This window comes from Hemiscyllium ocellatum, chromosome 1 (assembly GCF_020745735.1).
Source record: "Hemiscyllium ocellatum isolate sHemOce1 chromosome 1, sHemOce1.pat.X.cur, whole genome shotgun sequence".
NCBI classification, from domain to species: domain Eukaryota; kingdom Metazoa; phylum Chordata; class Chondrichthyes; order Orectolobiformes; family Hemiscylliidae; genus Hemiscyllium; species Hemiscyllium ocellatum.
Window position 1 is genome coordinate 15,303,122 of NC_083401.1, and position 27,616 is coordinate 15,330,737.

A 27,616-nucleotide genomic window follows, 5' to 3' on the forward strand; every position below is an offset into this window, starting at 1 on the left:
GGGAATGGACATGGGTGGGTTACTCTTTGGAGGGTCGGTGTGGACTTGTTGGGCCGAAGGGCCTGTTTTCACCTCTTCGGGATTCTAATTATAATTTTAAAGAAGGATTTGAGCTGTAACTTCTCACTGGCGCTTCTGCTGCAGCTGAGCAATAACAACTGGCATTTATGTAGCTGCTTTAACATAGCAAAACATCCCCAGGCACTTCTCAACTGATGAGATTAAAAAAAAACAGAGTCACGGGAAGGAAGGTATCAGGCCAGGTGATTGAAAGCTCGGTACCAGAGGTGAGTTTTCAGGAGCCTTTTCAAGGAAGAGAGAGAATTCCAGAAACATAGGGTCAGGAGTGCTAAAGGTTTTTTAGATTAGATTACTTACAGTGTAGAAACAGGCCCTTCGGCCCAACAAGTCCACACCGACCCGCCGAAGTGAAACCCACCCATACTCCTACCCTTACATTTGCCAATTCACCTGACCTGCACATCTTTGGACTGTGGGAGGAAACCGGAGCACCCGGAGGAAATCCACGCAGACACGAGGAGAATATGCAAACTCCACACAGTCAGTCGCCTGAGGCGGGAATTGAACCCGGGTCTCTGGCACTGTGAGGCAGCAGTGCTAACCACTGTGCCACCGTGCCACCCACGCCATGTGGAGGAAAGCAAAATACTATAGATACTGGAAATCTGAATCAGACACAGAAATGCTAGAGAAACTCAACAGCTCTGGCAGCATCTGTGGAGAGAGAAACAGAGTTCATGTTTCGAGTCCAGTGACCCTTCTTCAGAACTCCGGATTTTATTGAATTTGAATTGCTCCATTTGTGTGTATTTATCATCTCTCAGTGTTCTGATAAATGCTGACACAGACACAAAGCAACCCCACCACCCCGTGGCCGAACACTTTAACACCACCTCCCATTCCACCAAGGGTGTGCAGGTCCTGGGCCTCCTCCATCACTAAACCCTAACCACCCGACGCCTGGAGGAAGAACACCACATCTTCCACCTTGGGACCCTCCAACCCCATGACATCAATGTGGATTTCACCAGTTACCTCATTTATCCTCCCCCTCTGCCTTATCCCAGATTCAACCTTCTAACTTGGCACCACCGCCATGACCTGTCCTACCTGTCCATCTTCCTTGCCACCTATCCGCTCCACCCTCCTCTCTGACCTATCACACTCTCAGATACCTTCCCCTCCCAGCCCCAGCCCCCTCCCCCCCCCCCACCCAGTTATCTCTCCAACTCCTTGGCCCCCAAGCCCCATTCCTGACGAAGGGCTTATGCCTGAAACGTTGATTCTCTTGCTCCTTGGATGCTATCTAACCTGGTGTGCTTTTCCAGCACCACACTCTCGCTTCTGATAAAGTCATACCAAACTCAAAGCATTAGATTTATTCATTCAGGTGGATTGTGGGTATCACAGGCTAGAGCAGCATTTATTGCCTATTCTAGTTCCTGAGAGGGTAGTTAAGAGTCAACTGCATTTTTCTGGTCTGGAGTCACATGTAGGCCAGACCAGATAAAGGTGACATTTTCCTTTCCGAAAGGACAATTGAAAATGGATTAATGGTCAATATAAGGCTTGAATTCCAGGTTTTATTGATTTCAAATTCCCCCATCTGCCATGGTAGGATTAAAATCTAGGGCCCCAGAAAATTACTGGCTTAATGATAATACCACCAGGTCATTAGTGAGCTTACAGTTACCTGCTGAGGTTGTCCAGTGTTCCCTGAGTTTGTGACAGATACAGATTATCACCAATAACAGAGTGTGTACAATTAGCAATGACAAAGATACTAGAATTGTAGGAGAACAAACCTTGAAGGCTTCTCCAGGTGGAGGAGATCATAGAACCTCTAGTGTGGAAGCAGGCCATTCGGCCCTTTGAGTCCACACTGAAAAAAGATTCTCGGTAATCCAAGATGGAGGATGGGAAAAATTTCTGGCTGTAACAGCTCTCCTTTTTTGAGGTATTTTAGGTGTTGGAGGTGATTTTCTCGAATTCCAGGAGCAGCAATTACTATTTTATATGCTGTTTTAATATGCATTGTTTTAAAACTTTGGGAAAAAAAAGTCAAAACAACAGCAGTTTTAAAAGGGAGAAGAAAAGACAAAGGAAGCACATGGTGAGGTCAGTGCAGGAGAGAGAAAGAAACTAACCAGAGTGAACCTGCACAGTTACTGCCTTTGATGTTTGAATTCATGTATCACTGGATATCGGAGTGCATCTGGGAATATTAACAAACAGTGAAATTCACAACTGATCTAGGAGGAACTATTTGGGTGAAATTCACAGCACAGAATCAGATTAGTTAATTGTTTTAAGTGGTCTACAGAAAGTCTGCAGAAGAGAGTAGAATGGGTTCTTTCTTGATTATGTGTATGGAATGAGCTGCTAGAGGAAGTGGTGGAGGCTGGTACAACTGCAACATTTAAAAGGCATTTGGATGGGTATGTGAATAGGAAGGGCTTGGAGGGATATGGCCAGGTGCTGGCAGGTGGGACTAGATTCAGTTGGGATATCTGGTCGGCATGGACGGGTTGGACTGAAGGGTCTGTTTCCATGCTGTACATCTCTATGACTCTATAACCCACTGAAGAGCATCCCACCCAGACCCACGTTATCCCTGTAAACCTGCATTTCCCATGGCAAATCCACCTACCCTTCACATTATTGGACTATGGCAGAAGATAAGGATGAGAATTTTAACTTTGCCAGGCGAGGTAGCCTGCTGTGAGTGAGGACATAGACACTTCGGATGAATTCAAGTTTACTGTTGGCAGAAGACTGCAGACCAGCCATGAACAGAGATAAGAAAGTCATGAGTAAGTGTTTCAGCAACAAATGAGCCAAAGCAGCCTATAAACCAAGCAAGGTGGCCTTGGGTGCAAGTTGTGGCCGAATCTTCGGGTAAAATAAGACACCAATATTGCCAATGATATGGTTTAATGTAAGATAGATGTCATAGAGAGGGATGGAGCTGGTGACCAGGGGCCAGAGTTTGTATTAGGGACTGAAGATAATGTCTTTCCAACTTGGGAGGAAATTTCTGCTCAAGCTGCCCAATTTTGCACACGATCACTGCGTCAGTTCAGAAAGGTCATGGTGAGGTAGATCTGGAAGTGTAGCATATATCTGAAACCTGTGCCATGGAGCCAAGGATAGATTCTTTGGGGAGTCCATACACAACACCAACAGGTGTGCCCCCTGGGAGTTGTGATTCAGTAGCAGCTATCTTTCCTCTGAGGAAGAAGGTAATGTATGCAAGCCTCACAGAATTGTTCCAGCTCAGCAGGAAGCCACTCAGCCAACCGAGTCTGCCCCGGCTGTCTGAGCATTTGGCCTTAGTAGCAATTTCCTTTTCCCCATAACCCTGCATGGCGTTGCTGTTTACAAAATTTCACTTGATCCTGCTTCTGCCACACTTCCAGTCAGTGCACTCAGCTTGCATTTGCCTCCACAGGAAAAAAAAACTAAATCTTTGCCCCCTTGTTCTTGACCCTCTGAATATCCACTGAGTAGGGACAGTTTCTACCTACTCTGTCTAGACTCCTAATGATTCTCACCTCTTTGTGGGCGGCACGGTGGTTAGCACTGCTACCTCACAGCGCCAGAGACCCGGGTTCAATTCTCGCCTCAGGCTGTGTGGAGTTTGCATATTCTCCCCGTGTCTGCATGGGTTTCTTCTGGGTGCTCTGGTTTCCTCCCACAGTCCAAAAATGTGCAGGTTAGGTGAATTGGCCATGCTAAATTGCCCGTAGTGTTAGGTGAAGGGGTAAATGTAGGAGAGTGGGTCTGGGTGGGTTATGCTTCGGCGGGTCGGTGTGGACTTGTTGGGCTGAAGGGCCTGTTTCCACACTGTAAGTAATCTAATCAAATAGACTTGAAACTACAATCTTGGGTGAGACATCCAGTGCAATAATGAGGCAGTATTAATTGGAAAGCCTTTCAGAGCATTGATCACATTGCTCTTTGTGTGACATTATAATGTACAAATTGACAAGAGTAAGGAATACTATTGTGCCATGGATAGGTGCTACATTCCTATTCCATGTTTATATTATAATATATGTCATCATGAGGTGCTTCATTGTCTGTAAAGTACCTTACGACACCTTGAGGCCATCCTGAGCACTACAGAAATGTATGTCTTTAGTTTTTACAAATGCCTACATATGTCAAGGACAGTGGGTGATTTCACACAAGACGACGACGGGCTATAGACATTATAGCTCTGTTAATGCAAATTGCTGTGCGATTTGAGTTGTCTCTCTCTCTAGATTTTCTCTGACATATATCCAGCGTGGACATGTCTTACTTGATAGGTGCTAACATTCATGCACCACCTTTAACAGTAAAACTTCCCAAGACACTATAGAGAAGAGTAGAAGAAAATTTGACAACTAAACAGATAAAGATTTGTCAGTACAACTGACCAAAAGCACAGTCAATGTCAATAAGGACTGTATTCAAACAGGTGGTAGCAGTGAGGTGGTGAGTTTTGTGGAAGAATTTCCGTAACTATACGTTTTGGCAGCTAAATATGCTTTGGAGATGCCAGTGTTGGACTGGGGTGTACAAAATTAAAAGTCACACAACACCAGGTTATAGTCCAACAGGTTTATTTGGAAGCACTAGTTTTCGGAGTGCTGCTCCTTCATCAGGTGATTGTCAGATCTAGTATGGTGACAAAACGTCTGAAAATGAACCTTCCAGCTCAGTGAGCAAATCTACATCCAGAACTATAACCTGGTGTTGTGTGATTTTAACTTGGCACAAAAGGTACTGTCACTCTCAGGGCAGGCTCAAAAAGGGGTTGCACTTGCTCCCATAATCTTACATCAAATGATGGCACAATGGAAATCATATTCTGAAATGAACAGAGTGCTGATGGAGAGTACAGTTACAGCCCAGGGCTGCTTGGACAGGGCTTTTTTTTAACATTACAGACCTTAGTTAAGTCTTTAGCTTATTTCTGTTAAGTTCAATTAGTCTAATGAATGGAGGGATGGCAGGACAGCTCAGTCCAGCTCACTCTTGTTTCATGTGAAAACTCCAGAAAATATCTCACCAACCACATGTGCAGCATGTGACCATCTGGGGTAGCCTGAGAATGTGCTTCAGATCACTGACAGCTGAAAGGCTGAGAACTGAGGTGGGTGACATCTTTCTGGATGTGATCAACATGCAGTGTAACAGTATGAAAGCAAGACAGGGCATGGGTGACAATCAAACTGGAGGATGTTTATATGTGCCTATGACCAGGGAGGTCAAGCAGGCTTTCCGTTGAGGATGTTGAATTCTTCAACAAGTATTCAGTTCTGAATATTATTGGGGTGATACTTCATCTTGGGAATAGTCCTTACCGTACCTTATCAATACAGGCAGAAGATTGAGAAAGCAAATAAGAGTAAGAAATGTGTATTATAAGAACAGGAAGGCATTTCTGCAATTGACTCCAGGATGGTTGGCTGTTTCCTCTCTGATTAGGTGAATTGTGTCACAGAACCATTACAGAATAATCCGAAGGGGAACATATTGATGGTGTAGTCCATAGATACATTGGTGGATAAAAGAGGTGCTCTAGGCAGATTAACAAGCAGACCCTCAAAGACAATGTATGGATTACTCCCCTTGGTGCATGCTAGTGAGTAGAAAAATCCAACATATGATAGATTAGATTGATGTGTGACTGGGGACATGGTGTAGCAAGGAAGGCTTCAGATTCCTGGATCATTGAGACTCATGTGCAGAAAGTGACGCTCATACAGGCTGTTAGGTTATACCCGAATAGAGGTGGACCTGAAACATTTACAGAGTAATAAGTGAGGTCTGCAGATGCTGGAGATCATTCCTGATGAAGGGCTCTGGCCCGAAACGTCGAATTTCCTGTTCCTTGGATGCTGCCTAACCTGCTGTGCTTTAGCCAGCAACACATTTTCAGCTCTGAAACATTTACAGACTAGATTGCAGGTGTTTTTGGAACAGGACTAGGCACTGGCATACAACATTGTCTTTCCTTCTTAAAGGATTGGAAGAAACCGATAGCACCAAGAGAAAGCACATAAGCAGAATAAGAGTAAAAGGGAACACAATAAGGTCTAAGATCTAAAGTTGTAGATGTGAATGTAGGAAAGTTATCAGTAAGTTTGCAGATAATACCAAAATTGGTGGGGTAGTAAAAGGGAAGCCTTAGATTCCGGGAGAATATGAATAGGTGGTCTGATGGGCTAATCAGTGGAAAATGGAATTCAATCTGGATAAATGGGAGGTGATGCTCTTAGGCAGGATAAACAAGTATATTCACAATCTCTAGGAAGCACTGAGGATTAAAGAGACCTTGATTGTCCACGCCCACTGGTGCCTCAAGGCATTGAGAAAGGTAGATAAAGTGGTTGGGAAGGTATATGGGATGACTTGCCTTTATTTAACAGGTTATGCTGGAATTAAGGATTCCGTGATTCTTTGAAAATGTTGTTTGAGCCACAGCTAAAGGGTTGCGGGCAGTTCTGGAATCCATATAATAGGAGGGATGTGATAGCAATAGAAAGAGTCCAGAGGAGATTTACCAGGATGCTGCCTGTACAAGAGATTTTCAGTGATAGACTATCAAACAATACAGGCCCTTCGGCCCCTGATGTCATGCCAGCCTATTATCCTACTCTAAGATCAGACTAACCTATACACTCTTCATTGTACTAACATCCGTGATGAAGAGAGATTGGACAGACTGGGGTGGTTTTCCTTTGAACAGAAGAGATTGAGAAGATGCATGATGAAGGTGTATAAAATTATGAGGGGCACAGACAGACAGGAAAAGACTTTTTTTTCCCCCTTGATAAAGGGATCAATAACCAGGTGGTACAGATTTAAGGTAATGGGCAGAAGATTTACAGGGGATGTGAGGGAAATCTTTTCACGCAGAGGGTGGTGGGAATCTAGAACTCTAAGTGTGGTAGAAGCAGAAACACAGCTGCCACTGAACATCAGTAATGTAATGGTTGAATGTTTGTGGATATGGTGCTTATAAAGCAGGCTGCTATGTCCTAGGTGGTGTCAAGCTTTTTGATTGTTGTTGGAGCTTCACTCAATCCAGAAAAGTGGGATGTATTCCAACACGCACCTGACTTGTGCCTTGGAGATGGTGTACAGGCTTTAGGGAGTCAGCAGAGGAATTACTGGGTGCAGTATTCCAAGCTTCTGACCTGCTCTTGTAGTCACTGTATTTCTGTGGTGAATCTACTTCAGTTTTGAGTCAATGGTAACCCCAAGGATGTTGACAGTGGGGGAATTCAGTGAGGGTAACTCCATTGAATGTCAAGGGATGGTGGTTAGATTGTCTCTTATTGACAATGGTCACTGACTGTGACTTGTGGCATGAAGGTTATTTGCCATTTTTGGATAGCCAAAACTTGGATATTGTCGAGATCTTATTACAGTTGAACGTTGACTGAGGAATAGTGAATGGTACTGAACATTGTACAATCATCAGTGAACATCCCCATTTCTGATCTTATGATGGAGGGAAGGTCATTGATGAAGCAGCTGAAAATGGTTCCACAAGGTAAGATGGTTGTGGTTATTGGAGGTTAGACATCTCAGCTCTAGGACATTTCTGCAGGAGGTCCTCAGATACTGGTCTCAGCCAAGGTATGACTAACCAGAAGAGAGAGTTTGTTAGGGCTCCTTGATGTCATAATCTGTCAAAAGCAGCCTTGATATCAAGGGCTATCACATTCACTTCACCTCAGTGCTTCAGAACATTTCACAATAGCACAGATGAGTTCTTCTGCAAACATTTCTGGGAAATCATAGTGGGAGGAAAGGGGATGCATGCCCACTTACACTGCAATAGGCAAGGTATATCCAGGAATATCTCTATTCAGGTCAGGAAGCACAAAACAAATTGCTAATGACTTGTCATAAGTTTCATACAGAAATCACAGAGGTTACTGCTTAAAATTAAACAAAGAATTACATGAATTTCCTTTTTATAAAAGTTCAGTCTTGGGTCGTGAGACAGCATTTATTTGCCCATTCCTAACAACCCTTGCAGGTAAGCTATGATTTTGAACCACTGCTGTCGACGGTGGGGAAATAAAATGACCCCATGAATTCCAACTCTTCCCAGCACTAGCATTAGTGCCACCTAAGTTGGACACCTGAGCCAGCACTCATCCAATTTGACCAATTTTCCTTCCTTTTTTCACTCCCACCTTCTCTTGCTTTTTTTTTCCCTTTTATTTTTCTTTACTTACCCTCTTGTCCTGAGCTCAGGAAATCAGCAGCAAAATCCCAGCACAGAGAAGAGTGGGCCCAGCACAGACCCAGTGTAAACATGGGACATGCCCTGGGAATGGGCATCAAGGATGCCAGCCCAGTGACTTTGTCATTGGTTGTGACTGGCTATGGCAGTGGTGAGGCGTTGGGAAGGATGATGGTACAGGTGTTGTTGATAGTAATGAGCTGGTTCAGAATTGATGAACTCTAAGCTATATCTTTCTATTTTCTTTTCCTTGCTCTTAAATTATTCAACATGGTGACATTGGAAAAGCCTTTCACCGTATTTTACTGAATTTATTTCCTCCACCTAACCCTAAAAGGCACGTGACAATAAAATCATTCATTCATTCAGTGGTATGAAGGCCAGTCTTTTTAGATTAGTGCATGTACTCCATTACTAGTCGCTGTGTCCTGGCTGGTTGAATCAACTGCTGAAGAGTCTTACCTGAAGTGTCAACTACTGCTCCGATAGTGCCTGGCCTGCTTGGTTTTTCCCAGTGCCTCCCTCTACCTACTCTGGTTCAATCAATTTGTTGAACCAAATGTTCAGCACCTGTGCCAACATTCATTGCTCAGGCACACCCATGAAAATGTGCCCACAAGGGTACCCACTATGTCCATCCTGAATGGAGTTTGAGGAATAAATAGCACAACCTGTTTAGGGGTGGGGGGGTCAGGGAGAAATAAAATACAAAATTTCATTTGCTTAGACTCCAAGCTTGATATCATTTTTACATTTGAAATTTACATAGAGGTACTCAATACTTGAAATAATCCAACAATACAGAACAAACCTTTACAGAAGTTGCAAAAGCACACATTCTTGAATTTCTTTTGGGAAAAAAAGGAATATCTGGTAAAGTGGAACAATTAAGGATGTTACAACACTACAAAAATTAACCACAGGAGGAAAAGAAATAGATTTCATATTCCACTGGTATCAGTCACAGGGGTTTTAAATCATGTGTAAAATTCTCCCCCCTTAAACAGAATGCTGTAGAACTCAATACTTGCTTGGGACTTAAGAATACGGTTATCAGTTCATAATGCGTTATCTAAAAAAGCCATTCTGTTAGTGCAAATTTCACTGAAAGATTTTTTAACACTAGATAGCCCATTCAAAAAAAGAGGAAATAAATAAGTATACAAACTATCCAACCTGTACGATTGGCAGTCACCACTAGCTGCCTTTCTTTGTTCTGGACTGAGCCACATACAGCAGATAAGGTCCCATTGTACATTTGTTGGATGACTGTCAGCTTGCAGGCTGCTGCCATAAGGTTGGATCGAGGCACGAGGTTTAGCTGAAGTATGTGTCAGAAGCAGAGTATGCTGAAAACACATTTGTCTTGAATATCTTCTTTTTGCAGGAGGCCAGCCAATTGTCCCTGCCCCAATTGGAGAGAACTCAATGACCAGTGAGGGCGAATGGATGGCAACGGTGGTGGAGTACTGGCTCTTTCACAAATTGCCACCAGGCTACAGATACAGGGCTCGCCTTAAATTTACAAAGCAGATCCAAGCTGGCTGGACACAGTCGATTTGGTAAGTGGAGATGCACAGACCACAGGAATTTAGGTAGGAATTAAATGTTTTCCAGAGTCCAGGCTTGCTCAGCATATCAGTTTTTTTTTCCTAAAAACAGTGACAGCACATTTTGATGCACTGGAAGAGTTGTTTGTCTGCCTCTGCTTTCACCTTCCTCGCTTCTCCTTCACACTGTACTGAAGGACCATTGGTGTAGGCTGAAGGAAAAAGTAGGAAGTGAAGTTAAATTCTCACCATTACATAAAGGAAATAGAAGCAAGAATGGTCTAGATTTGGTGTTTGTTTTTAACTGGCGCAGACTCAATGGGCAAAGGGCCTTTTCCTGTGCCGTACACCTCTAGGATTCTAACCCATAAGAACCCTTAAACATGTTCCATTATTCAATGAGATGTTCTACTCCACTTTACTGCCCATTCCCATATTCCTTATGTTTCAATGTCCAAAAATCCAGCACTCACTATTTAATGCACCCAACAATTGGAGAATCTAAGTCAAGAATTCTAAACTTTCGAAGTGAATGAAGTAGTGTTTCCAGAGTTCAGTTCTTATCCTGAGGTTATACCCCAGTCTTAGATCCTCCAGCCAAGGAAACAGACTTAGCTTCTACAAACAAAAACAGAGAATGTTGGAGAAATTCAGCAGGTCTGACAACATCTGTGGAGGGGAATGGTTAATGTTCCAAGACTAGTGATTCTTCTTCAGAACCTGAGTTACTACGTGCAAGGTTAGGTGAATTAGCCATGGGAAAAGGTGGGTGTACAGGGATAGGGGCTTTGGTGCATGCAGGATGCTCTTCAGGGGGTTGGTGTGGACTCGATGGATCAAATGGCCTGCTTCCATACGGTAGGGATTCTATGATTCTTCTACTCTGTCAAGCCTATTGAGAATTTTGGTTCACTCAAGGTGGTTTTCATTTTTTCTGAACTCAAGAATGTAAAGGCCCAGAATCAGACAACTTTGATTCCAGGCATCAGCCTAGTGCACCTTTATTGCATCTTGGAGACTAATATATCCTTCCTTTAACAAGATGACCAAGACTGTACATAATAACCCAGATGTAGTCTCAAAGTCCTATATAATTATAGCAAGACCCTTACTCATACATTAAAGCCACAGCTAACATGCCTGATTGCTTGCGCAGCTGAACACTGAATGTGACAATCCATGCAGGTGAATCACCAAATTCTTTGATGAGCAATGTTTAAATAGTGTCATAACTTTTAAAAGCCACCTCCTCCCAGACTTCCTACCAAAGTTATTGACCCTAGGACTACTATTCAAAGGATGCCAGACTATATCTTTTGATCCAGTTTTCCTCTGGCAGCCATAGCACAGGAAGTAGAATGCCGACCTGGCATTCAAGAGTCAAGTCAAGTCAAGACTCGAGAGTGGCTTTTATTTGTCATTTCTCCCATATACAACTGATACAGCAAAAATGAGACAGCGTTCCTCCAGGACTGAGGGTACATAATCATACACAGGGCGACAAAGTGCATAAGTGCAAAACACGAAGTCAGCAGGCACAGTTGTGTAATGAAAGAATGAATTAATAAAACATTGATCTAGCAGCAATTCAAAGTTGTGCAAAGAGTTTCAGATGGAATAAAGTCTGATCATACTAGGTTAAAGGTGCCTGATGTCTTGGGGAAAAAACTGCTGCATTGTCTGGTCGTGAGAGACACCAAACGCTCCGGTACCTTCTGCCAGATGGCAGGAGGGAGAAAAGTTTGAGTGAGGGGTGTGTGGGGTCTTCCACAATGCTCTTAGGCTTTCGGGTGCGGCGTGTGGTGTAAATGTCAGTAATGGAGGGAAGAGAGACCCCCCAATGATCTTATCAGCTGCCCTCACTATTCGTTGTCTTACAATCCAATCTGTTCCCAATCTGGACTGACTGAGGTATCCCAGACAGGAAGTCCAGAATCCAAATACAAAGGAGGTATTTAGGCCCTGCAGACTCCGCTTTCCAATCTGGTGTTGAGGAATGATAGTGTTAAATGCAGAACTGAAGTCTATGAACAGAAGTCTGATGTAGGTGCCCCTCTTCTCCAGGTGGGTGAGAGTCAGATGGAGGGTGGTGGAAATGGCATCATCTATTGAGCGGTTAGGACAATATACGAACTGCAGTGTGTCCGGTGAGGGGTGGGGGGCAGCAGGGTCTTAAAATGCCTCATCATGAGCCTCTCAAACACGTCATGATGATGGGTGCTAGTACAAACAGGGCAGTAATGCCACATCCAAGATTTGGGCTCAAAAATCCACGCTTACAGACCAGGACAGTATCATTCTCAGTAGGTCAGTACCAATTTCTGTTTCACAATGCTATTGTGAAATGCCTGGCCATTTAGCTTTGTTAAAGGAACAACATAATGCAAAATATTGTTGAAAAACTATAAAAGCATGATGAGACTAGGTTATTTAAAAAAAAGAGCCGCATGAGCCACTACAGAAACTGAGGAGTTCAGTTCTCACTGAAATGGATGGGAAGCAGCTACAGCGAGTTACAGTCACTGGTGAGAGTCTCCTTTTGCAACACGATGCCAGTCACAAATGGAACATTTACACCCCTTCCCCTCAAGCCCTAGAGAAACTGCATTTACAGAACTTACATTAGTCCAAAAACTCTGCCTCGATGCAAGCAATACAAAATAACAGAAAATCCAACTCCTAAAGCTATTCATCAATGTCACTACCCAAGCTTCTCAACATACGCCATAAACAGTTTCCAAAATTGGGTCGTCATGACAGAACGAAGATGAAGTGTAGACTTCAACCTTCGTGCCCCACACTTTAGAACTTTCCCTCTTGACCTTTCACATTCATTTACACTAGAACACTAGCTTTTAGCCTTGGCATTGATCACCACCGCTGAGATTTCTCTTACAATTGCAAACCAGCTGGCAAATTCCACAACGTTACAGATAGGAAGGTAAATGTGTCAGTTTGGAAGATTGTGAGTTCATGACTCATACCATTAAATTGAGATAAAATCCAAACTGCATTCTGTGCAGAATCGAGGGAATGCTGCACTGTCACAATAGCCATCTTTCAGATTTCATGGTACACTGAGGGGCTGTGTAGTCTCTTAGGTGGATACAAAAGATACCATGCCATTTCTTCAAGGAGAAGAAGAAGGAGATCTTCAACACCCCATAAAGTTTATCTGGTCATCATTATGGTCAATATTTATTTGCCATACCTTTCTGACAAGCTTCTAATATTCCCTCCCTTATACGCAATCCTAGTGAAACTGTTGGGGGAAACTGTGCTCCACTTCCACAACTTATTGCTTTTATCATGTATCATTGCTACACAAACCTTTTCACAGCTACATTTCCTGAACTTGGACCATTCCTCTCAAACATCCAAAAACCATTAATTAACAAATCAACACTAAGTCTACTTGGTCTGTTGATTTATTCTTCAATAACAGCAAATTACTGCGGATGCTGGAATCTGAAACCCAAAAAAGAGAAAATGCTGGAAAATCTCAGCAAGTCTGGCAGCATCTGTAAGGAGAGAAAAGAGCTGACGTTTTGAGTTTAACTGACCCTTTGTCAAAGCTCTTATTTATTCTTCAATGTGTACACTATTCATTTATGTCACAGTCTGTCATCTCCCATAATATCTTTTTCTCTTGCCTGGTCTCGACTGGCACACAAGTTATGCTGCAGCTATACAAAACCCTGGTTAAACCCCACTTAGAGGATTTTGATCCTTTGTGCATATTACTTGGCTTAAAACTCCATCTAGGTCCCTTACTACACAGCTTGCTTGAACACCAGCCTCAGTACAATTTAGGTGCAAACCATCCCAAAAGGTACATTCCTCATATTCCCCCATACTTGAGCCCTACAAAGTGCAAATAAATTCAACTGCACTACCCATTGAGTGACGCATTAATTGCTCTTGTCTTAACACTAAGATGTAAAAGCAAAAACAGGCCAGTGACTGGGGCTGCTGTGCTAATGAGATCATGGTTGATATGATAATCCTCAACTCTGCCTTCCTGCTTTTTCTCCATAATCAGTAAGGGAATTAAGAGTTAAGGTATAATCAAGGCTGAGATGGACAGATTTTTAATGACCCAGCCTCGATAGCCCTCTCTGTGGTTAAGAATTCCACAAATCTGCTCCCCTCAGAAGAAATTCCTCCACATCTTCATTTAAATGAGTGACCCTTTATTCAGGGATTATGCCTTTTGCCCTGAGACTCTCCCAGAAGGGGAAACAACCATTCTGTATCTAACCTGTCAATCCCAAGAATCTTGTATGTTTCAGCATTGTCACCTCTCATTTTTCTCTGTTCCAACAAATACAGGCCCACTTTACTCAAACACTCAAAAAAAAAATCCCAGTCTAAAGAACTTTCTCTGGACTGCCTCCAATATCACTACATCCTTCCTTAGATAAGAAACCAAAACAGTTCACAGAATCCTGGCTGTGATCTGACTCATGCCCTGCACGTTAGCCAAAGTTCTCTACTTTTTATACTCATCCCCTTTGAAATACAGGCCATCATTCCATTTGCCTTCCTTATTTTCCACTGAAATTGAAGCTAGCTTTTTGTGATTCATGCACAGGAACTTCCAAATCCCTATTCTGCAGTCTCTCTCTCTCTATGTAAATAATACTCATCTCTATTCTTTCTGCTAAAGGGCAGAACCTCACATTTCCCCACATTATATTCCACCTGTCAAGTTTTTCACACTCATCTAACCTTTCTCTCTCCCTTGACAGAATCTGTCATATTCCCCACTTGCTCTCCTACCTATTTTTAGGTCATTGCAATCTTGATTCTTGTACATTCACTTAACCCAAGTCATTAATATATGTTGCAAATACTTGTGGCCCTAGAAGTGATCCCTGTGACACACCAATAGTTGCCATCCTGAAAACTCCCCCTTATTCCAACTGCTTGTGTTCTGGTAGTTAGCCAATCCTGTTCGTTCGATCATACAACTTTCAACAACATGTGATCTTATCTTATTACATAGTCTAATATTTGGTATCTAATGCCTTCTGAAAATGCAAATATATTATATCCACTGTGTCTCATCTGAAATAATTCTAACAAATTTGTCAGGCATTTCCCCTTCATGAAACTATGGTGACTCTGCGTGATCATATTATGTATTTCTAAATGCTCTGCTTTTAGATCTTTATAATACTCTTAACATTTTCACAGTAACAGATGTTTAGTTAACTAGCCTGTAGTTTTTTTAAAAATTCATTCATGGAATGATGACATCCCTGGCTAGACCAGCATTCATTGCCCATCCCAGAGGGCAGTTGAGTCAACCACATTGCTGTGGGTTTGAAGTCACATGTAGAGCAGACCAGGTAAGGATGGGAACTGCCTTCCCTTAAGGACATTAATGAACCAGATGGGCTTTCCCCCAACAATCGACAATGAATTTATGGTCATCATTAGACTCTTAAATCCAGATTTTTATTGAATTCAAATTTCACCATCTGCTGTGGCGGGATTTGAACTGGTGTCCCCAGGACATTACCTAGGTCCCTGGGTAACAATTCAGTGATAATACCATGGCTAAGTGGAATATATCTTAAAAGGAAGTTGTCCAAGGAATAAGGCAGATGAGCCGAGGGCACGAGAGTGTAATATTGTAGGTATAATCAAAACTTGGCTGATAAAAATGAGCAGGATTGGTAACTCAACATTCTTTGGTTACAGGGTATTCAGATGAAATAAAGCTGTAGATACAAGAGTGGTTGGAGTCACAGTAATGATTGAGGAATCAATTTTAGCAGTTAGGAGGAAATGATCATTAAATTGGACAGTATGGGCAAAAAAAACTATAAAAAAGACAAAAGGATTATAGCCACTCCCCACCCCCACAAGCAAATCAGAGAGATAGAAAACCAAATGTGTAATGAAATTTCAGAAAAGTACAAAGAATAATAAGGCAGCAATTGAGATGTTGGAGGAAGGTATAATTACAACATTTAAAAGGTTTCTGGATGGTTATCTGAATAGGAAGGGTTTAGAGGGATATGGGCCAAATGCTGGCAAATGGGACTAGGTTAATTTAGATTAGATTAGATTACCTTCATTGTGGAAACAGGCCCTTCAGTCCAACAAGTCCACACCGACCCTCCGAAGAGCAATCCACCCAGACCAATTCCCCTATGTTCATCCCTGACTAATGCACCTAACACTACGGGCAATTTCTCATGGTCAATTCACCTAACCTGCACATCTTTGGAGTGTGGGAGGAAACCGGAGCACCCGGAGAAAACCCACACAGACACGGGGAGAATGTGCAAACTCCACACAGACAGTTGCCCCAGGCTGGAATCGAATCCAGGTCCCTGGCACTGTGAGGGAGCAGTGCTAACCACTGAGCTACTGTGCCGCTCCAAAAGGTTGGGTCAGCATTTATTGCTCCTCCCTAATTGCCCAGAGAGCTCAATATGATAGAGTCTTAAAGCAAGATGAAAAGCACAGGAAAAATAAAAACAAAAAGAGAAATTAAAGAAGCAAAGAGATTGTATGAGAAAGTATTAGTAATTCGAATAAAGGAAAACCTAAAGCACTTTAAAATATATTCTTAATTGTTTAAAATATATGAGGAAAGAGTAGGGCTCATTAGGGATGATAAGAATAAACTGTGTGGATCTGAAAGGTGAGAGTAGGGTCCTCAATTAATACTTTTCATCGATCGTTACAATATTAAAGGTTGATGCAGGTACAGAGCGAGATACATTATCAGGCCTGGATGAAATATTAGTTGCTCTTGCACTAAATTACAAATCCTTTCTGGCCACAGATGAATTTCCAGAGGATTGCTAACATTGCCCCATTATTGAAAAAACAGGGGAGAAAGACCAGAAAATTACAGGCCAGTCAGTCAGTTTAACCCCAATGATCAGGAAGTAATTAAAAAGAATTCTGAGGAATATAATATACCTGCACTTGGAGAGAGAGAATGATCAATTAGCATAAATTTGTTAAGGGAAAGTAATGTTTGACAACTTTACCCCCTCAAAATATTTGATCAATCTTGAGTGTTATGAGGGTAATTCATTTGGTGGCCTTTGACCAGGCTTTTGATTGGTCCCTCACAACATATTGGTCAAGAAAGAAAGAAAGTGGCACATTAGATCCAAATTCCTTAGAGGCACGGAGCAGAGGATGAAGGTAATTCTTTGTTTCTCAGTTTGGAAGTCAGTTTCCATCAGGGTTCTACAGCGTTCAGTGCTGGAGTTACTGCTGTTTGTTGTGTACATTGATGATCTGGGCATCGGTGCAGATGTGTTCTTCAGAAGGTCATGGCTGACACAAAAATTGGTAGAGTGGTAAAAAGAAAATGCTTCAGGTAAGAGAACAGCAGCACATTTTAGAAACTTGGGGACTGTTGTCTCCAAAGCAGAGGGGTTTAGATGATTAGGGGTTTAGATAGGGTAGATACTAAGAACCTTTTACCGCTAATGGAGTCAGGTGTTACTAGGGGACATAGCTTTAAATTAAGGGGTGGTAGGTATAGGACAGATGTAAGGGGTAGATTCTTCACACAGCGGGTTGTGAGTTCATGGAATGCCCTGCCCGTATCAGTGGTGAACTCTCCTTCTTTATGGTCATTTAAGCGGGCATTGGATAGGCATTTGGAAGTTATTGGGCTAGTATAGGTTAGGTAGGATTCGGTCGGCGCAACATCGAGGGCCGAAGGGCCTGTACTGCGCTGTATCCTTCTATGTTCTATATGTTCTATGGGTATGGTGCAGATTTAAAGGCATGTTCCAAATACTTAAAAAAATTAGTTTTAGTAGAGTAAATAAAAGGGAAATTGTTGCTACTGGTAAAAGTTAGTAACTAGATGACACCATAGTGTTTATAGTCCAGACAAGGCTCTCCTTTATCTGGCATCTTCTCTTTCTTTCTCCCTTGAGCACAGTAATCAAGCAGCTACTTGCATACACTGAAGAACATGGCACTTGAAAAGCACAGCCGATCTTGCAACATTCAAGGAGCGGGAGATTAGTTGTTTCGGGCACAAGCTCTTCATCAGGAATGAGGTTGTGGGCCAAGGGGGCTGAGAGATAAATGGGTGGGGGTGGGGCAAGGGGAAGCGATAGGTCAGAGAGGAGGGTGGAGTGGATAGCTGGGAAGAAAGATGGTCAGGTAGGACTGTTCAAGAAGCAGTGCAGAGATGGAAGGTTGGGACTGGGATAAGGTGTGGGGATGGGAAATGCTTCACCCTCCTCTCTAACCTACCACTTTCACCCCCACATCGCACTCCCAACCCCAAACCCTCCCATTTATCTCTCAGCCTCCTTGGCCCACAAGCCTCATTCCTGATGAAGGGCTTATGCCAGAAAGGTCGATTCTCCTGCTCCTTGGATGCTGCCTGATGTTTTTCCAGCACCACTCTTCAACTCATTTTCTCCTAACTACTTGCATACTAATCACTCACCTTGCCGTACCATCTCAAGAGCCAGAGCTGCTTCATAGTCATGTGCTCTGGCAAAGGCTCATTGTCAAACAATATTTGCACCTGCAGAAAGAAAGTCAGTTATATTATTGCAAATCTTGTGAAGAAACAAATGAATTCCTTGCTAACCCTCCATAAAACTTACCTGTTGCTGATCGATCACATTAATTCTATGGCACAGAACTCTCCTCAAGTGCCTGATCTCTGCTCGGACTGAACATCGGACGTACTTTTGCTGCAAGTGTTAAAAAGAGAAAGTATTTTAGTAGTGTAGCTTTGTTCTCACCATCCCCTGGACAGAAAGAACTATAAACAAAGGATCCATCAAGGAATCAAAAACACAAAGCCATATAGTCCCCAGTGGGCCTCCGGTTTAGTCACATGGCTGACAGACCACTGCTCCAACTGGACTTGGTATCCATTGATTAAAGGTAAGGGAGGGAAAAAAATGCAAGGTCTAATAAATTATTAAGCCATGATCTTCTTCCCGAGATGGTGGCGGCTCTGGCACAGAGTGAACCTGGCTATTGACCTTGTTCTGAATCCCAAACTACGCACTATCAGCACAAACAGGTGAGCACCCAGGAAATTTCCAGATAGATTTTCATAGACATCCTTGATCTCTGCAGAAGAGAGTTTATTTTACAGTGGCATCACATCATTGCAAAAGCTCCTTATAATATTCCATTGCCACGTATACCAAATAGCATAATATCATCTGCCTCTATGAAACAAACTGGACTTCCAACACAACAGCAGCACAATATGTAAATCACTTGCACGCAGGTGCGCTTTGAGTTAACTATGAAATGTGTGGCAGTTTTCAGTACTGTTAGAAAACAAGTGACAGGCTGGAGTCTGGACATAAATGCCGTCCAATCATATGCCCCACGTGGAATCTGGAGGACCATGTCCCACCCCGAGTGCTTAATCCTGCTCACACTCAAGTCCCACAATTTTGAGAATACAAAAGTGGAGGCTCTTGCTCTGATTATTATGCAGCAATAATCTCCACTCCTCTATATATACACACACGCACATACACATACTCTTCTTGTAATGGGACAAAACTGAATTGAGATGAGCTGTGGTTTATCCTCAATGATCTCAGGTCCAGCCAACATGAGCATCATCCAAACCTGTGTTTGGGTGAGGTACTGCAGCGAGATTAAGAAACAGTACTTGGACAGGCCATCACCAGAGAGAAACAAAAAGGTGAACATATTCTGGACAAAAAAAAAAATAATCTCCACTGGAACTTTTAATGTCATGCTTCTGGATTGAATATTGTACTTTTGCAAATTATACATCAAGTGATTCTCTTCATATTAGAATGTGTTTCCTTTGCATTTTCTTCCACTTTGGTGGTGCGAACATTGCTGTCCTTCTGAAATTTCTCCAAATTGTATTCTTCATACTATATCCTGCTAACATTATTTCTTCACTGTTTAATGGGGTGCAGACATTACTGGTAGGGTCAGCATTTGTCATTGATCTCAAGCAGAGAGGGTTAGTTGGCTATTTCAGAGGGCAGTTAAGAGTCACAGTACTTTGAATTTGGACAGACAATGGCTCCAGACCAGGTAAGGGCTGTAGATATCTCCCCAATCAACACAAAGGACATGTCAATCAGATGTTTTTTTTAAAAAAAGACAATTTTCAGTAATGATAGCCATGAAATTAACATTTATATTCCAGTTTTATTAATTCAATTTAAATATCTACCAGCCCCAATGGTGGGATTTGAACCCATGACCACAGTACATGAGCTTTGGATTACTAGTTCAGTGACATTACGACGACTCCACTTCCTCCTCCAAGAATACATTTGGCTGGTTTCTTCCTGTACTCCCAGCCACCATCCTTGCATCCACTCGATCACACCCACCCAATCCTTCTGAAACCAATCGATCAATCACAAAACCCATAATTGCTTTTGTTTTAAAAAGGATATGGGGACAAAACGTATATACGTTTCAGGGAGATTACAAGGCCAAACAGAATTGTAGCAGTACTGAAGGATGTGATTTGAGTAAATTGGATACACAACAGCATGAGATGGTGAGTGGTGGAGCAGGTGCAAGAGTGCCTATGGGAGCACATGTGTGGGAACAAGGAGGACAGGGTATATGCAGGAGAGCACATGGACACAAGAGCATCAACGAGAGATTGTAGGAAAGCACAAGAAAATGTCAAATGTGTTGTAAAGAAGTAAAGACTTGCATTTATACTACAAGATGTAGGATCAGAATTAGATTAGATTAGATTAGATTACTTACAGTGTGGAAACAGGCCCTTCGGCCCAACAAGTCCACACTGACCCGCCGAAACGCAACCCACCCATACCCCTACATTTACCCCTTACCTAACACTACGGGCAATTTAGCATGGCCAATTCACCTGACCCGCACATCTTTGGACTGTGGGAGGAAACCGGAGGAAACCCACGCAGACACGGGGAGAACGTGCAAACTCCACACACTCAGTCACCTGAGTCGGGAATTGAACCCGGGTCTCAGGTGCTGTGAGGCAGCAGTGCTAACCACTGTGCTGCCCAAAGTTAGATCATTCGCCCATAGAATCTGCTCCAAAATGATCATTACTAAATTGTTTCTCAGGGAGAAAAAGTGAGGACCCCAGATGCTGGAGATCAGAGTAGAGTATGGGGTGCTGGAAAAGCACAGCAGGTCAGGCAGCATCCGAGGAGCAGGATGAGGCTTGTGGGTCGGGGCTGAGAGACAAATGGTGGGGGGGGGCGTGGGGGGAGAGAAGAGGAGTTGGGAGGAGGTGGTAGCTGGGAAAGAGAGATAGGTGGATGAAGGTGAGGGAGGATGTGATAGGTCAGAGGGGGCAGTGATGGATGGGTCTGGAGGGCGTTGCCAAATTGGAGATTTGGGACTGGGATAATGTGGGGGGGGAGGGGAAAGATGGTTAGAAAAAAAGAGGGAGGAGGAAGCTGTTGAAATCCACATTTATTCCGTGTGATTGCAGAGTCCCAAGTTGAAATATGAGGCATTCCTCCTCCAGGCACTGGGTGGTAACGGTTTGCCAGCAGTTTGAAATGAAGAGGTCGAGGGCGGGTAGCAGGTCAGCACAAAGTCTCCACATGGATGGGGTTTTGGCAGGAGTTTGAAATGAAAAGAGGTCAAACGCGGTTAGCGGCCAAACCAGTACCACAACCCACAAGCCTCATTCTTGATGAAGGGCTTATGCCCGAAACGTTGATTCTATGGCACCTCGGATGCTGCCGCTGCCTGACCTGCTGTTCTATTCCAGCATCACACTCTAAATTGTTTCTCAAGGCCATTCTCCTGTCTTCTCTCCCTTAACCCTTAAATCTCCTTACTAATTAAAAACCTTTGTGTTGAACACACTCAGTGACTCAGCCTCCACAGTCCTCGGTGACGAGGGGTTCCACAGATTCACCACCCTCCAGCTGAAGAAATTCCTTCTCATCTCACTTCTAAAGTGTCGTCCTTTCATTCTGAGGCCGTGCCCTTGGCTCCTAATCTCTCCTACTATTGGAAACATCCTTGTGTCAACTGCATCCAGGCCCCTCAACATTCTGAGTTTCAATAAATCAGATTCCCCAACTTTCCACGTTCCAGGTAGAGACCCAGAGTCCTCAATCGCTGAAATCTAACTGTGTTGTAAAATAGGAAAGTGTAGCAGCCATTTCATGTAGAACAAGCTCTCAGAGACGGTACGATGACAATGTCCAGATGATTTGGTTAGGGAAAGATATTGGCAGTGGAGCCCAAGGATCTTCTGTCTCCATTTGAGAATATATGGATGGTTTAATGCTTCATCTGAGAGCAGTGCTTTGAGCACTGACCGTGTCAGCCTGGATTCTGGTGCTCAAATTCCCAGAACAGAGCATGGAATAATGAGTTTCCGATGGCAAGTGTGAGTGCTACTCACTGAGTTGTGGTTCACAACTTAGAGCTGAACATGAGGAGAGGGACGTTTGAAAAAGAGCAGAGTCTTAAAAGTTAAAACAAAATGCTTGCAATACACAGACATCAATTTATACCTTAAAAACATCTCACCCGTTTCCAGATTTTAAGGGGAAAAAAAAGTTTTGAAATGAAAGTTGTACAGCAACAATATTCGCCAATGAGGGGGAGCAGGTGTGTCTAAAATCCACCTGACATCACACTGCATGATTTAACAACTCCAATGTTATTTACTCTATGCATGTGTCCACTGGGGAAGGGAGGAGGGGTACATAGACTGCTTTCTGACAAGAGTGGGAATAATTGAATTCTACTTCAATGATCTGAGAACACAGGATGAAAAAAAAAATCAATAGACCCCATCTGCTGCAGTGTAGTGATGTGAAATGATTCGTGACCCTTGAGCCCTTGCATTAACTGCAGGCTTTGTAACTACTTCATGTTAAATATGTTTTGGATTTACAGAGGGTCTGGCTATTAGAACAGACACACACACACAGAATAAAACGTCTTCCGCATCTGGGAATTGTGTCAGAGGAGCACGTAAGCAGAATGACTTCAGAGTATTCTGCTAGTACATAATGCACATAGGACTCCTTACAAAGTTCATTAACCACCTGGTTAATGATCTTGTCCCTACCCTCCCATCCAACTGAAGAAAATGACTTTCAAGGCTGTAGGTTGTGGTTTTGACTTCTAGACTCAAAATGCAGAAGTTCAGATAACACATCCCACTATGAATTCAATAATTCAGCTGGATTCTTGGAAAAATTCCTGACTGGTTTGCCAGTGATTTCAAGGAAGGGAACTTCCGCCTGCTCCCTGATCAAGCCTTACTAAGGCCAAAGTCACAATGCTGTCTGAGACAGGTCAAGCACTCACCTTGGCTGGAAGGTCAATTAATATCAACACAACATCCTAGGTCTGCCACAACTTTCTCAGGACAATTAAAGAGGGGTAATCCCGGCCAAGTCTCAATTATTGTCCATATCCCAGTAAGAAAGGGGTTGATCAGAAACCTCATCAACATCAAACAGCCATTACCCTCACTGAGGACAAAGTTATTGTTCATTTCTCCTTCACTTATCTGAACTTTGGTGGGCTGACAGCAATACCAGGGAGATTGCATGTACATTTGTTGTCATGATTGGTACAATGAAATGCTGTTAACCACACATTCCATAGGTCTGCACAGAAATGCAGCTCGCTGTCCAAGGATGAATGCTGTTGGGCAGAATTGGCCTCATTCCTGAAGAAGGGCTTATGCCCGAAACGTCGAATCTCCTGTTCCTTAGGTGCTGCCTGACCTGCTGCGCTTTTCCAGCAACACATTTTCAGCTCTGATCTCCAGCATCTGCAGTCCTCACTTTCTCCTCAAAATATGCCTAACGCGTGCTGACCTGAAAAGTTACAAGTACAAGTAACGTAACCTGCAACATCGTTGCACTTGGTAAGGCTACTGCTACCAACCTACAACAATTTACATCGATCAGGACATTCTGCTATAATGTGCATTTCATCAGCACAAACTGGGTATGATTTAACTGACTAATCGTGGATGCTATTTGGATACCGCAAACTTTCTACTGAACGGGTATAGTGATTTTCTCTTAGCGACCTGCAACAGCTCGATCTTCTATAGCAGCTTTCCATAGCACAATGTTCCACAGCACGAGGTTGTGGAGGAACACAGCTGTCGCGTTATAGCAGAACGACCTGTATATTGTACCATAAGTGCTTGAAAAATCAGCCCCACAGTCTTTCACAGGAGTCAGACTGATAATGTGGGTCAGTGTCCAATTTTAAGTGAAATTAGTTTATGTGCTTCAAAGTTTAGTCAACTAAGCAAGTTTCATGGAGCATGGTAATGGAAGAGAGATAGGTCAAGAGGTTTAGGTCTCAGATAGCTAGGGATATAGCCAATGTGGTGAAGTGATGAAATTGGAAGTGGTCAAGAGACTAGAACTGAAGGAATGCAGCAGCCTGAGGATTGTAAGACTCAAGGAGGCTACAGAGAAAGGGAGAGATAAGATAACAGGGACATGAATGTGCGACTTTAGAAATTTAGATCTACTGCTGGGTGAGTGTCAGATGCAAAGTAAATGTTGGTCACCAACTGCTACATGGTCCAACTTCATATCTTACCTGCAACACGAGTTTCCCTTTCTCTTTACCCAGGGAGGAGCTGCATGACAAAATAGAAAAACACAAGTCTGTAATACAGGTCGCATCATCTCCAAGGAACAAAACTCAGTAAAAACAAAAGCCCCCATAATATTTATGAATCTGAACATACTGGGCACCTGACTTAAGTACCACAGTATGTCTGGGCCTGAGTCGGTTGAATCAGAATATCCCAGGCCAAACATGTCAATGCTGGTGCACACATGGGGCAAGTATGTGAATTTGTGAAGGCAAGTAGGCTCTAGTTGCAGAGTGCTCCATTACATCACAATTTAAAGCTAACCAACTCAGTTGGTTTACAAAGCAGTGAATTGGCCATGCTAAATTGCCCGTAGTGTTAGGTAGGGGGTAAATGTAGGGGTATGGGTGGGTTGCGCTTCGGCGGGTCGGTGTGGACTTGTTGGGCCGAAGGGCCTGTTTCCACACTGTAAGTAATCTAATCTAATCAGATCAAGAGTTCCCAATGCCACCACCAATAGACTAGGCAGCCTCCTGAACTGAAGGAGGACTGGTTACAGACTAGGTTGAGTTTGGCTTAGACACAATCTTCACAGAGTCCGTGCTGCTGGGCGAAAAGTCTAAATGTGACAGATAGGCAATTGAGCAAAGTTACCTACACAAAGGGCAGGTCATATCCAATTAATAGGTGATATTTCAAGAGACGAGAATAGAAAAAAAATTGAAGAGAAAAACACACAAAAAAAGCAAGCAACATCACACACAGGCTACAATCGTCATGGGAACAGGGAAATAAAATATAAAATTCAAATGAAGTTCACCTCTTAAACTTGCAGCAATAATGGTTACAAACTGAATTATTTTCTTAATGCACTCCCAATAAACTCAATGCGGCTGATCAATCAGACCATGGTGACTCTCTAATTGTTTTTTATTATTATGCGAAACATTTTATCCCATGTGCAATAGCTGAATAATAAGCAGATTTACATCAAGCTGCCTGAGTTCCAACAAGGTTAACCCAGTTTCATGAATAAAAACAACCAGCATCAATTCTCATTATTTTGGTGGAAGTGTTAACTCAATATCTCTAATGAAATTTGGTACTGAGCTATTCCCTCACTTCTCTGCTTATCAATCCCTTAGAATCTGAGCTTTTGTCTGCACCTGGATGGAATTAAGGGGCACATTTACACGTCAACATTCGAAAAAGAACATAAAGCTTGACCTTCTGACTACCATTAAACTGAAGCTGCCAATGAGCCAAGGCTGACAACTTTAGCACTGTGGTAGAGTAGTCTTTGCGGAGGCTGGTGTGTGAATGGAGGCCTCTTTTACTTATCAAGGGAAAATTAACAAAGTCCTGTGGCATAATTACCTACAAAAGCAAAGCCAGTTTTTTCCTTGCTGATATTTATCACTCAAATAATATCCACAATTAAATGATTTTGATTATCATATAGCTGATAGCAGGGTCTTGCTGAGTACATTAACTATGAAGTGCTTGAGATGTCAAAGTCATGAAAGATGTCACAGGAATCATTGTTTCTTTCTGGCTGCAGCTTGTGAATGTGGTAGTCTTTATAATCATGTTATAGAATCCCTACAGTGTGGAAAATGGCTATTTAGCCCACACCAACTCTCTGAAGAGCATTCCACCCTGACTCTCACCATCCTCACCGTTTCTCTGCAACCCTGCGTTTCCTATGGCTAACCCATCTACACATCCCTGAACACTATGGGCAATTTAGCAAGGCTAATCCGCCAAACTTGCACATCTTTGGACTGTGGGAAGAAACCAGAGCATCCAGAGGAAATCCACACAGACACAGGGAGAATGTGCAAACTCTACACAATCACCTGAGGATGGAATTGAACCCAGGATGCTGGTGCTGTGAGGCAGCAGTGCTAACCACTGAGCCACCGTACTGCCCTTTAACTGATGAGAAAACCAGCTAGCAAGAGTCAAATTCCAAGTTACAAAATTGGGTTCAATAAATTTGGTATTCGAGGTTAACACTAGAGGACTTCCCTTCCACCATCCTCATGGCTGCCAGACTTGTAACTCCTGTAATAGCTCATTCTCCTCAGGACAACTGACATCATCAGCGGCTCTTTGGGTGAAAGCTGCTGCTTTCAACTGTGCCTTGGACAGAAAGCCAGCAGCCACATCAATTAAAAAGGTTCTCCTTTGTGAAAATCCAGATTTCAGTTTCCCACTGAAGAAGGATTTCTGACAAAGAAAAACTGGCTCCTTCTTTCCAAAACATCAGCCTCAGGGTGAGATGGGAAATATATAATCAGCCAAAGGTGCTGTACCACCTATATTACTGGAAAATACAAGCATTTGAATCAAACCACGGAGTTAGAGTCACAAAGATGCACAGCACGGAAACACACCCGTTGGTCCAATTCTTCCATGTCGAACAGAAATCCTAACCTAATCTAATTCAATTTGTCAGCACCTGACCTCATATCCCTCTAAACCCTTCCTATTCATATAATTATCCAGATGCCTTTTAAATGTTGTAATCGTACCAGCCTCCACCAATTCCTCTGGCAGCTTATTTCATAAACACACCACTCTCTGCGTGGAACTGATATAACGCAGGAGGTAGCTATTTGGCCATTTGTGTCTGCACATTTAGCAACTAAAAAGACTAGAATTCCCTGAAATGCCTTCCAAAATCCAACTTGGTTATTAATTTATTGCTCTGTGTGGGTAAATTACCTGCTGTGCGGTCCATATTAGAAAATTAATTACATTTCAAAAGCATGTCATTGATTGTGAAGTGTTTTGGGATACCCTGATGTTGTGAAAGGAGCTATATAAATGCAAGTATTTTTCTTTAAAAAGGAATTATTTTCAGGATAAAAGAACACGCATCACCCTATCTCCAACAAGATCTTAGGAAAGGTTGGAGGCAGTTTAGAAAAAGTTCACTAGGTTGATCCTGGGTATGTAGGGACTGTCTGAATAAGAGAGGTTAAATAGGTTGGGCCTATACTTATTTAATATAGAACATAGAACATTACAGCGCAGTACAGGCCCTTCGGTCCTCGATGTTGCACCGACCTGTCATGCTAACCTGAAGCCCATCTAACCTACACTATTCCATATACTTCCATATGATTGTCCAATGATGACTGAAATGTACTTAAAGGTGGCGAATCTACAGGCAAAGCATTCCATACCTTTGCTACTCTGAGTAAAGAAACTACCTCA

General features: G+C 42.8%; 1 protein-coding gene across 1 annotated transcript in view; it reads right to left on the minus strand.

Moving 5' to 3' along the window:
• Positions 1 to 9,044: 9,044 nt before the first annotated feature.
• The window catches only part of pcgf1 (polycomb group ring finger 1), a 46,286-nt gene continuing 27,714 nt past the window's right edge, over positions 9,045 to 27,616 (minus strand). The window contains exons 6-9 of the mRNA XM_060828159.1: positions 24,394 to 24,433; positions 18,438 to 18,527; positions 18,275 to 18,355; positions 9,045 to 10,037 (exon numbers count right to left, since the gene is read on the minus strand). Coding sequence (XP_060684142.1) covers positions 9,987 to 10,037; positions 18,275 to 18,355; positions 18,438 to 18,527; positions 24,394 to 24,433 — 262 coding nt within the window. The 3' untranslated portion in view covers positions 9,045 to 9,986. The remainder of the gene's footprint in view (positions 10,038 to 18,274; positions 18,356 to 18,437; positions 18,528 to 24,393; positions 24,434 to 27,616) is intronic.